At 44.8% G+C, this 11,823-nt stretch overlaps 2 protein-coding genes across 2 annotated transcripts; one reads left to right on the forward strand and one right to left on the reverse strand.

Annotated features, from left to right (window-relative positions):
* The first annotated feature begins 277 nt into the window (after positions 1-277).
* LOC147016344 (uncharacterized) lies at positions 278-5,658 on the forward strand. Its single transcript, XM_085847720.1, has 3 exons — positions 278-435; positions 561-1,329; positions 5,596-5,658. The coding sequence occupies exons 2-3, from the start codon at positions 664-666 to the stop codon at positions 5,656-5,658; spliced, it is 729 nt and encodes a 242-aa protein (XP_085703846.1). The 5' UTR covers positions 278-435; positions 561-663.
* A 1,397-nt stretch (positions 5,659-7,055) lies between these two features.
* LOC147016345 (beta-4C adrenergic receptor-like) lies at positions 7,056-11,526 on the reverse strand. The gene is made up of 2 exons (XM_085844944.1): positions 9,543-11,526; positions 7,056-8,423 (listed from the first exon to the last, which is right to left on the reverse strand). The coding sequence occupies exons 1-2, from the start codon at positions 9,615-9,617 to the stop codon at positions 7,968-7,970; spliced, it is 531 nt and encodes a 176-aa protein (XP_085701070.1). The 5' UTR covers positions 9,618-11,526; the 3' UTR covers positions 7,056-7,967.
* Between the last annotated feature and the right edge of the window lie 297 nt (positions 11,527-11,823).

The following is an 11,823-nucleotide window of genomic DNA, read 5'->3' on the forward strand; positions in this document are numbered from 1 at the left end:
TAAATCTTTGTGAGTTTTGCAATAATTTTGCTCGGGCCGATTCATGGCCTGACTGTAATATGCAATCACTCTTTCCATGCCCCCTCCTGTGTCTGAGACAAGACTGCACACAATCCTCCTGGCTGGCATCCGTGTCCAGGGTTAAGATCCCATCATCGTTGGGGTAAGCTAAAACTGTTGTGGATGTCAAACACCCCATAAATTTGAGGAAGGCATTGTTGCACTCCCGTGTCCAATGAAATCTCTTTGCATTCTCTGTAAGTCGGTGAAGGGTGTGGTGAATTGAGGTGAATTGAGGGACATGACGCGGGATCACATGTTGTGCGTCTCGCGTATAAGGGGAGGTCTCTGCGGCACGAGTGGTTGTCCCCGGGGCATTGCCATTTACATCGGCTGTTCACTTGATGCTCGTTAACTGAAGGTGCTCATTGACTGGTGAGAATGGAGATTATATCGAACTCCGTGCTTACGCGGATTTATTCTGCGGTGATTAATCGCACATGTATACGTTACTGCTTATGTACTCCTAGCTGAACCTGTATTCCCCGGTGTGCCCGCAGAAGCGGCTCCAATCAAATGGAATAAAGCCTAAACTCTGAAGGTTCATCTCTCGCTCTCATTTCAATTTATTCCATTTGGTTTTCTCGGCTCTCTCAACCAACGATGGACAAGATCTACAAACCAGAGAGGTTCGACGCAGACCCAAACGCGACTGACGCAGAAATGAAATGGTCGCATTGGTTCTGTTCCTTCTCACACTATCTGACCATCATCGAGGAAGGAGCTGACAAATTTGCCGCTCTCGTGAATCATGTCTCGCCCAGCGTGTACAGGCTCTTCTCGGAGTGCGACACTTACGAAGCAGCGATTGACGTGCTGCAGGCGCTCTACGTGAAGCCCAAGAACGAGGTATACATACGACATCTTCTCAACACACGCAAGCAAGCAGCCGGGGAGACAATCGATCAGTTCCTGCAAGCTCTGAATCAGCTGGGAAAAGACGGCAGCTTCCGGGCCGTAAGCGCCGAGGAACACCGAAAGGAAGCCACACAGGAGGCATTCATCCAAGGACTCAGATCAGCCCACATACGGCAACGCTTACTAGAGAAAGCGCAACCCACTCTTGACAAGGTAGTCGATCAGGCACGAGCGATGGATACGGCTCAGCAGCAATCTGAGTCATTTGGGACACCGATGCTGCTAATGAACGCTGCTACGGTGGGAACTCAAGGAACCCCACTGGCACAGACACAGCCAGACATAGGGGATGGAGAAACACCCGAGGAGCCGGATACCCAGGCCACGTCAAACTCCTCAGCAACTGCTCCGGTTGGTAAATGCTTCTTTTGTGGGTACAAAAGGCATCCTCGTAAAAATGTCCCGCCAGAGATGCCACATGCATGAATTGCGACAAGAAAGGACATTATGCCAGGGTATGTAAATCTACTCTAAGGAGAAATAAACCCACTTCTGCGGCTCTCTACTCGCAAAATAAATTAACTGCAGCCTCCCGGGGAATCTATCCAAGGCTATCATCAACGTACGAATTAACGGGCATATGGCTGAGGCACTGATTGATACCGGTAGCTCTGAAAGTTTCGTCAACAGCTCGCTAGTGAAGGGCAGGAAATGGATAATCCACCCGACAGACAATACGGTATGCATGGCCGCCACCTCACTACAATCCCGCGTACGAGGGTACTGCAATGTTGAATTGGACGTAAAAGGGTACACGCATCGGGATGTAAGGGTACTGGTGCTTCGTGATTTGTGCGCAGACGTAATTCTGGGTCATAATGTCCTCAAGCAGCACACGAGCGTCGAAATACCCTTTGGAGGAAGCAAACCTCGTCTAATTTTAAATGCGTTGACCACCGCGGAGGTGACGTCCCCCCAGCTGTTCGCTAACTTGTCGCCGGTCTGCAAACCGATAGCGATTAAATCGCGGCGATATACCACTGCTGACATGAATTTCATCACTTCAGAAACCAAGCGATTACTGGAAGAAGGAATTATAGAACCGAGTGACTCGCCACGGCGCGCACAGGTGTTAGTAACCAGCAGTCAGAACCATAAGAAACGAATGGTTGTCGATTATTCCCAAACGGTCAATCGCTTCACCCAACTCGACGCCTACCCCCTGCCGCGCATAGATGAGATGGTCGAACGCGTGGCCAATTATAAGGTATTCAGTACCATCGACTTGCGAAGCGCCTATCATCAAATTCCCATCCGAGAGGAAGACAAACCTTACACTGCATTCCAGGCAGGGAGGCGCCTCTACCAATTCAGGAGAATACCTTTCGGTGTCACGAATGGAGTAGCTTGCTTCCAACGGGTTATGGACGACATCATCTCAGATGAAAACCTCAAAGACACTTTTGTTTACGTGGACAATGTCACAGTGTGCGGTAGGGATCAGGGGGAACATGATAGGAATCTAGACAGATTCTTGAGCATTGCTAGAAAATATAATCTGACTCTCAACTACGAGAAATGCGTATTCTCGGCAAGGTCAATTGACCTTCTCGGCTACACAATAGCCGACGGCACAATTAAGCCTGATCCTGAACGATTGCGCCCGCTCCGTGAGCTTCCACCACCTCAGGACTTGCAGACAATGCGCCGGGTGATCGGGATGTTCGCTTACTATGCGAGATGGATTTCGCAATACTCCGAGAAAATACATCCCCTAGTGCATTGCAAAAACTTTCCACCAGATGCCGCTGTTGTAAGAGCTTTCCACAACCTCAAGGATGATATCAGTAAGTCCGTGGTTTTATCGATCGACAGCTCGGTGCCCTTCGTGGTGGAAACCGACGCTTCAAATCACGCCATAGCTGCTACACTTAATCAGTCTGGGCGGCCGGTCGCGTTCTTCTCGAGAACTCTTTCTAGAAGCGAGCAGAGACACTCAGCGATAGAGAAGGAAGTGTACGCCATCGTTGAAGCGCTGCGGAAATGGAGACATTATTTACTGGGAAACCACTTCACGCTCGTTACGGACCAACGATCCGTGGCATTCATGTTTGATGGGAAAAATAACGGGAAAATTAAGAATGAAAAAATTATGAGATGGCGGATAGACCTAGCTTGCTACAGTTACGACATTATTTACCGGCCCGGGAAAGAAAACCCTGCTGCAGATACCTTCTCTCGGGTCTACAGTTCGGCAACAATCAGTCAGGCTTTGCAAGACCTCCATGTGTCTCTGTGCCACCCGGGGTAACCAGGATGGCACATTTCGTCTTGCGCAGACAAAATCTTCCCTATTCTGTTGAAGATATTAAACAAATGAATGCTTCATGCCCTGTTTGTGCTGAACTAAAACCCAGATTCTTTGGCGCGGCATCTGGCAGACTGATCAAGGCCACTTCCCCCTTCGAGAGACTAAACATCGACTTCAAAGGGCCCCTGCCGACCGAGACAGACAACAGATACATATTCACCGTTGTTGATGAATATTCAAGGTTCCCTTTCGCATTTCCGTGCTCGGATATGACCTCGGGCACTGTCGTGAGATGTCTCTCTGACCTCTTCGCTATGTTTGGGAGACCTTCGTACATACATTCAGACAGAGGGCCGTGTTTCATGTCGGCCGGGCTAAAACAATTCCTACTAGAGCTCGGCATAGCAACTAGTCGAACGACGGGTTACAACCCACAGGGAAACGGGCAGGTGGAAAGGTATAATGGAGTTATTTGGAAAGCCGTAACTCTGGCGCTGAAATCGAGAGGACTGGGCCCCGAGCGGTGGGAGGTTACTCTTCCCGACGCTCTGAATTCCATACGCTCTTTGCTCTGCACGTCCACCAATGCAACTCCTCACGAACGAATGTTTACTCACCAGCGACGTTATGTTGACGGTCAAACGGTGCCCAACTGGCTGACCCATCCCGGTACAGTGTTCATGAAACGCCCGGTACGACAAAGCAAGTATGAACCCCTGGTGGAGGGGGTCGAACTCATTGACACTAATCCAGAGTATGCTCATGTCAGGCTCCCGGATAGCAGGGAGACCACTGTGTCGGTTCGCCATCTGGCTCCCTCAGGTACTCCTCCCGCCGGTACACCACCTTCTGGCACTCCTCCTTCTGACATTTCCCCCCCAGGAACTCCGCCGGGCGACGGGGCTGCCGCGTTCCACCCGAGAGCAATCGAGGAGTCATCCCCGGCACAAGTCGAGGCTCACCAAGAGGATCGGGAGTCTCCCTCAAGTGAAACTGCCGTTTACTCCCGGAGAGGTCGACGAATAAGGCCCCCTCGACGACTCAATCTGTAAAGGGGATTATCGGCATTCTCGCTGCTCATGCTCCCATATGCTCATTATATCATATATCGATGCTCATTTCCATGCTCCTACAACTCAAAATAATCACTGCTTGGCATGTATGCTTCTGTAGACCTATTAGTCCGCGTTGCTTGAAATGTATACTCCTATAGTGCTAAAGCAATCATGGTGTGTAAGATGGGCCCCTAGTTACATTTTAAAGGTGAGGAGAATGTGGTGAATTGAGGTGAATTGAGGGACATGACGCGGGATCACATGTTGTGCGTCTCGCGTATAAGGGGAGGTCTCTGCGGCACGAGTGGTTGTCCCCGGGGCATTGCCATTTACATCGGCTGTTCACTTGATGCTCGTAAACTGAAGGTGCTCATTGACTGGTGAGAATGGAGATTATATCGAACTCCGTGCTTACGCGGATTTATTCTGCGGTGATTAATTGCACATGTATACGTTACTGCTTATGTACTCCTAGCTGCACCTGTATTCCCCGGTGTGCCCGCAGAAGCGGCTCCAATCAAATGGAATAAAGCCTAAACTCTGAAGGTTCATCTCTCGCTCTCATTTCAAAGGGACCTGGCTATCTCTGAAAATTTTGCCACAAAATGCCATTAATAGGAGGAGAGTCCCAAAAACCCCCCCACCTCTTTGATGTTGCGAGGTACAGGCCACTCCTGTACTGCCGTGATTTTACCTGGGTCAATTTTCACCCCCACGCGCCCTATCACCTGATTGAGATAAGCCACCTCTTTTGGAAAGAAAGTGCATTTTTCTGGACTCAATTTCAGACCCACCTTTCTGAGATGCCCAAACACCTAGTCCAAATTGGTTCTCCTGTAGCTCAGCCAAATGTTTTTGAATTTCCCAAAGAAATCGTCCAGGTACATCAGGCATGAATGCCATGGCATGCTACCTAATACACGCTCCATCAATCTCTCAAAGATGGCGGTGGCGTTACACAAACCAAACAACATCACAGTGAACTGATACAGTCCCTTCCTGTGGAAAATGCCATTTTCTCCTTCCCTGCCTTATCCATCTCCATCTGCCAATACCCACTCTTGAGGTCCAAAGTTCAGAACCAATTTGAGCTTGCAAAGGCATAGAAGGTATCGTCAATTCGAGGCAGGTGATAGGAGTCTTTGAGTGTCGTGTTGTTAAGTTGGCGATAGTCCATGCAGAAACGTGTAGTCCCATCCTTCTTTTAACCAACACAACCGTTGACATCCAAGGACTTCATGAGGACTCAATGACACCTGCTTCAAGCATCTTTTCTACCTGCTCATTAGCTTTCTCCCTCTTACCCCACAGGAGCTGTTGGACAGGCTGACAAATAGGCCAGTCCTCTCCAACACAGATCTGTTACTTCACTAGGCCAGTACACTCAATATCCTCGGAAGACAAAGACAAGATGTCTAGATGACAATTCATTAAATTGTGAAAGGAATCTTGCTGGGCCCCTCTAAATCTACGCTACTCTAAATTACCATCTCACAAATGGGATCGGGCCAATTCCTGCAAGTTTCTGAAGCTTCCCTCTGGGGTCAGTCCGCTCAAAGCAAAAAGCACAATTAAGCAATTCGTTCACTTTGTCTGTCTGCCTGTCTACAGACATTGGTCTGTGATTGAGCAACTACAGTACTTCATATCAATCCAATTTTATATTTTGATCACTGTAGAATACAAATTTGAACATGAACCTGCAATTTAGCAGTTCTTTGGCTCTGAATTTGGCAAACTGAAAGAAATCCCAACCAAATCCCGCATGCTCCCAGTTGAAAGGTAATTTTTAAGGGTAGCGGGATGGCATCATCACTCCTTGCCATCGCATCACACCATGGCTTGCTATGGGGCTCACAAGAAACTTGGAAGTTGGAGGCAGGAGAAAGCAATTCAGACCAGCAAGACTGTGCTGTCAACACACCATATCAATCAATCAATGTAACAACTTATCAAGTGAAATTCACTGGTGGAGGAGGTGTGGGGATGAGATCAGTGAGGCAATCACAGACATCAATCACCACAAAGTGAAACACACTTGATATAAAAATGTGACCAACATAAAATGCCAAATAGAACTGCACCGCTTCCTTTGGTGGTGGACACGGGTGAGATTTTTACTTGGCAAAAACATATTTTTGCCAAGTATGTTGGTCTCCAGCATTTGTCTGTCTGTCTGCCTGTTTGCCACACAATTTCTTTCCCTCCCTTCCCTCCCCCCTCCCTCCACCCCCAGAATAAAGGGCCGAATAAAGACCCAGTGGGGTCCATTTCTTTTTGGGTGTGTGTGTCTGTGTGTGTGTGGTGCCAGTCTGGTAAGTCGAAATTGTTAAGTGCTTTTGCTCACTGGACATTGCCTGCATATTCGTGATTAAGTCTGCTCTGTCTCGCTTCCCGATTACTATAAAATAAACCCCTGTTAAATGTACCAGCTCGTTGCCTGTCGTTTCTATCATTGACCCAGCATGGTGAGGGCTTGAGAAATAGTGAGGCCGTCTGTGCCGTAAGTTGTTCATTTGGACCGGCACGGCTTTGGTAACTCCCGCTTGGTTACGCCGGATCCGAGTCGGTAACAGCGACTCGGTTCGGTCAAAGTCGGCCGAGGGTGTGCTTTCCCGGTAGTTAAATGGCGTAGGTACTGAGGTAAATTGGAATTCGACAAGTGGACCCTACCTCATGCCATCAAAATATTGGCGACCACGGTCCTTTAAGGCGTAAGCGGCCCGTCGACTCCGGAGTTATCTGGGGTGACGACCTTCCAATTCCGGTGTTCGGTGGGAGATGGCCCGACTGCTCCATCTAGCGGTTGTCCTCGCCACCGACTCCCGGCCCACAACAATATTGGGTGTGTGACAATGAAGAATTGTTTCAATTTCAGTGAAGATCTAAATCTGAATCCAGATACGATAATTTTTTATTTTTAATACGTGATTTTTCACCATTGAGAAACGTTGCCAAAAACGATATATCACAAGACATATCAAAAAGTTGTGGATGAGTTGGTCAGATGACAATAACAAGTCGATTCAATTTTGGTTCAGGTTAGCAAATCAATATCCTACTTATCAGTGGGATACAAAAGGTAAACTATTTAGCCTGGTGAAAGTGTGCAATCAACTGAGTGCCCTTTTCATACTTCAATTGCATTTTCCATGCCATACATATCCTGTGTGTTGTATTTCTTTCAAACAACATTTGCACGCGAAAAACTCGTCCTTACTGAGCCCTCGTTTAGTATTTGAATTATATTTCCCTCTGTGTTCAGGAATGGATTTGTTGGTTCAGCCAACGATGAAGACGACATGCTTTTTATGTTGCCAAGTTTAATGACATTATCCATGCAAGTGCTTTTTTCATACTTTAATGAGGAATATATGAAAAAGTTATCCATCCAGTTTTGACACTCATGCCTTAATTGTAATTTCAGTAATTTGTATGATCATCAAGGTATTCTGAACGGATCACACATCACAGGTTCAAATCCCCTTTCTACGTTATGACGTCAATAATTTGTTAACCCTCGTCTTGAAAACGTGAGGCATTCAGTCGGTAAGATTGAGATGTGGTAAGAACAAAGGTAACGTGAGGTCAGAACAAAGTATATGGTTTGTGGAACATTTTGAGCACCTCTTGTGTCATATTAACTACACTCTCCTATTACTGCTTTTGATCAGTATATAAAATTAAATGATTCGGTTACATTCTTTGTTCAACACCATGACTCTGCATTCTTTTTCTGAATGTATGTTTTTGCACAACAAGGTACGCTTGATTCGAGTCATCATGTTAAGATTCCCAACTCGTTCTTTTCTTCCATCTAAACGCAGCAAGCGTTTATAAGCTGCCATGAGTTCAGGGCTTCGTGAATAGAGAACCGGGTTACATGCTGAGTTCAAGTAGCCCAGCAATAAAAATAGAAAGAGTAGAACATCACTTGTGCATGTCGGACAGACGATTTTAAGTGGGTAAATGATGTGAAGTGGGAACCAACAAAACAGGAATATTCCTGTAACAACGCTTAAGGTTTTCAAAGCTCGATGCTCACTCAACGTGTTCACTCCTTTGTTCCGAGTTTCTTTGCAATCTTTGTTTCTTCCATGGGATTGCATGTTCAATACACCCTGTTTCATTTTCCACAACTGTAACAAAAATAATTGGCAATATCATTTGCAAAATATTTCATATTGTTCATTTCATGGCAATTTTTAAAATCTGGTTTATAAATGGAAGGCAGGATTCCCTTGAGGAACACACTTTTGCCTCAGAGCTGCTTTTCTGGATTCGAATCTCAGCCCAGCTATACTGTAAACTGTTATCCTCATGTTTCACAAGCAGTGAGACACATCAACGTGTGTGCTGTCCCTTGGATGGAAGTTAAACTGGGTATCTTGTATGCCAGCATTACTTGGTGGATGTTAAAGATCCCACAGTGTCGTTCATGAAAAGGAGGTGAGCTCGTGCTCGCATCCTTTAAAAAAATCCTGAATTCCAAAAAATACAGTGCTGATCTGACCAGGATTGTAACTACCACCAAGAATCTGCTTTGCCAGAACAAACCCACTTCCTTCCACGTTCCTTCCAACGGCACACGGAATCATCAAGCACACAGAAAATGTACTGGTATGTACATTAATTGCCTTAAAAACATGTGAAAACGATTGGAGTGAATCATCTATTTATGTCACTTTTTGGAATACATAGTCGAGGCTCATGGAAGAGTTTACTGAAAGAAACTCCAATACAAGTGCACTGAAAGGATCAGGACATACCAGGACAAAAGGAACATTTGGGAGAAGGGGGGGGGGGGGAAGACAACAAACACCAACAGATTTTAAGTCCAGGATAGAGACAGACTTGAACATACAAAGGGTGTGGGGAGGAATGATTGGCAGGAAAGGATACAACTGAGTCAAGGGTTGAACCGCTGACCTCCGAGAATCATAGCAGATGTTCAAACTGTTATTCCATCATGAGTCTGGTTATGGGTTTATATTTTGCCTTGTCTGCGACTTCCTCTTCTTCTTTTATCAATTGTGCCTTGTTCAACAAATTCTCAAAACCTCTAACTATCGTTGTTGCTGTCATTAAAAGTTCAATGGAGTTATTTCTGGGTAAACCCTAAAAAACTGAAAACTTCATAAAAGCAAATGATTCATGCAAATCACATAACTCGATGAACTTCATGAAAAAAAAAACAAGAGGAAAAGCTGCAACAATATTGTCTCCATAATCTGTTGTTACAATCTGAAGGATCTCACCTGTTTGTTGGCTTCTTTCAGCACCCTCCAGTAAACCAGAATCATGATGCTTGAAGGAATGTAAAAATAAATCATTATTGCAATAAGTGTGTACTCATTGGAGAAAAACAAGTTGCAACATTCTGGGTCCTCAAAGCACAACTGATGCTCAGGCTCATTTGATCGATTCCAACCAAGGAAAATAGGAAGGAAAGATATCGAAATCGACAGACTCCAAAGTAAAACCACAACACCACAAGCACAGGTCCGAGTCACTACGATTCGGTATCATAGAGGCCTCGTGACAGCAATGTAACGATCAATGGCGATCGCGCAGAGAGTGGTGATACTCACTGTGACACAAGCAATATCAACCGTCAATAAGAAGTCGCACACATCTTGCCCAAAGAGTGATGGTCTGTGAAGAACTTGCACTGTTGTTAGAGGTATCACCACGATGCCAATCAATAAATCGGCCACAGAGAGCGAACAGATGTAGAAGTGTGTTACGCCATGCATGACATGATGAGAGTGGATCACAGCTGTGAGAACCAAACTATTCCCCAAGATAGTAAATGCACTCAATGGTGTAAAAAACAAGATCAAGCTGGTGTAGTACGGTTCGGGTATACTGTATTCATCAGTCGTTGTAATATTCATTGTGATAGAAATTGGATTAATTGGAGATAAATCGATGTTTGTCAATGGTAAATGGAGTTATTGGAGAAGATTCATCCAAATATAATAAATTTATCCAAATTATATGTATTTAAATACCAGGGAATGCAAAATGAAACTGAACATTAATCCACGATGAAAACAGTTTTTTTACAAGTAGCATCATTTTTACAGAATCTACAAAGTGCAGACCAATACTGCCCTTTATATATCGAAGATGGAATGTAATCCCATGTTACGGAGTTTCATATTTGTTCCATTCTTCAGTTCTGAGGGAAAGTGATTAACAAATGAATATTTCATGAGCAGCAATCACTTGCTCTCAATGGCTTCAAATCCTCAGGGGTATAAATTATTTTTTTCCCATCACTGTTCTTCTGACCTCTCATCAATAAATCAAATGTATTCATGCTTACAATGCAATGATTACAATGAGTAATTATGGTAATAGAACAAGTGCTTGAACCCAACACCCAACCTAACATTGATTTTGGAAATCCTCTCTTTACTTCATAACGGCGAATCCTGATTTATGAAAAAATGTGCAAAATATATTGTTTAAACATGACTGTGTCGGTGGTGCTGCAGCCAACAACAATCTTAATGTCGGGGGTGTTTTTTCTCTGTCAACACACGAGAAGAGCAAAAACAACTGCATCTCCACATCCACTCTTTGATACACATGGTGGCATAGACTACGATTAATAAACAGTTCAAACAGGTTCCCTTCAATATCAACCACAATATCCCACTCACAGCAGTTTTCTTCTATCAATACTTGTAATTCCCTATGATGTAGTTTGCTGATTCAGAACAGGTACTTTCACTGCCTGAATGATGCTTGTTCTGGCTCGAGTTGGCTGAATTATTCAGATCAGAGATTATTATCATGGTGTCGGTTGGTAATATGTGGAAAAGACGAGGCATTCTTCAAAATCTGCTTTCACTTTGTCAACTTTTTTTGCAACAAATTTCCAGCCCTCTCTCCAATAATCTGGGATGGTGCACTTCTCCCTCCACCGGAAGTAGGTTATATCATTTCCTGGCTATGAATTAAAGTGACAAAGAAGATCTGATGTTGTTGCTATTCTTTTGGTTGGACATGTCAGCATCTTTCTCTGAGTGATTTGCAATCCGTCAAGAGTGAATTGAAGGAAATTCTTTGAATAATTGTTGAATCATGAAGAAACTAGTTTTGAGATCTGAGAGAACAGGAAAGGAAAACTGGGGGGAGGATAGACAAAAGGTCACCGTTATTATTAGGAGCAGGGTGGCACTGGTAGGGCGACTGAAGCACAGTAAAAGGGGTTGACACTCGAACCCACAACAAATACATGGACAACATCAACTAAAAAAATGGGGATTTAATGAAAATAGAAGAAATATTTACAAGGGTTATAATTCAGAAAGTAATCATAATAATACGTGAATTAAATTTTGAGGCACCTCTGCACTTGGAATTTAATGCAGACAAGGGGAAAATAAAACAAAGAAAATCCTCCCTTTATTCTGGCACTCCGCTTGGTCCAGAGATAGTCTCTATTGAACTTTGGGATTGAGGTGCGTCGTCCTGCTTGTGAACACACGCCCAAAAATGGTGCCGAGTGACTCTCTGGGCGGGAAA

The sequence above is a fragment of the Eptatretus burgeri genome, chromosome 11 (assembly GCF_056783735.1).
Source record: "Eptatretus burgeri isolate ZD-2024b chromosome 11, Ebu_testis_v1, whole genome shotgun sequence".
Taxonomy (NCBI): Eukaryota; Metazoa; Chordata; class Myxini; order Myxiniformes; family Myxinidae; genus Eptatretus; species Eptatretus burgeri.

Coding starts and splice junctions, on each gene's coding strand:
- LOC147016344 (XM_085847720.1), top strand. CDS start 664: ATGGACAAGATCTACAAACCAGAGAGGTTCGACGCAGACCCAAACGCG. Junction 1,330..5,595: donor ACTCCTCAGCAACTGCTCCG/GTTGGTAAATGC, acceptor CTTACCCCACAG/GAGCTGTTGGACAGGCTGAC.
- LOC147016345 (XM_085844944.1), bottom strand. CDS start 9,617: ATGATTTATTTTTACATTCCTTCAAGCATCATGATTCTGGTTTACTGG. Junction 8,424..9,542: donor TGAAAGAAGCCAACAAACAG/GTGAGATCCTTC, acceptor TTTTTGTTACAG/TTGTGGAAAATGAAACAGGG.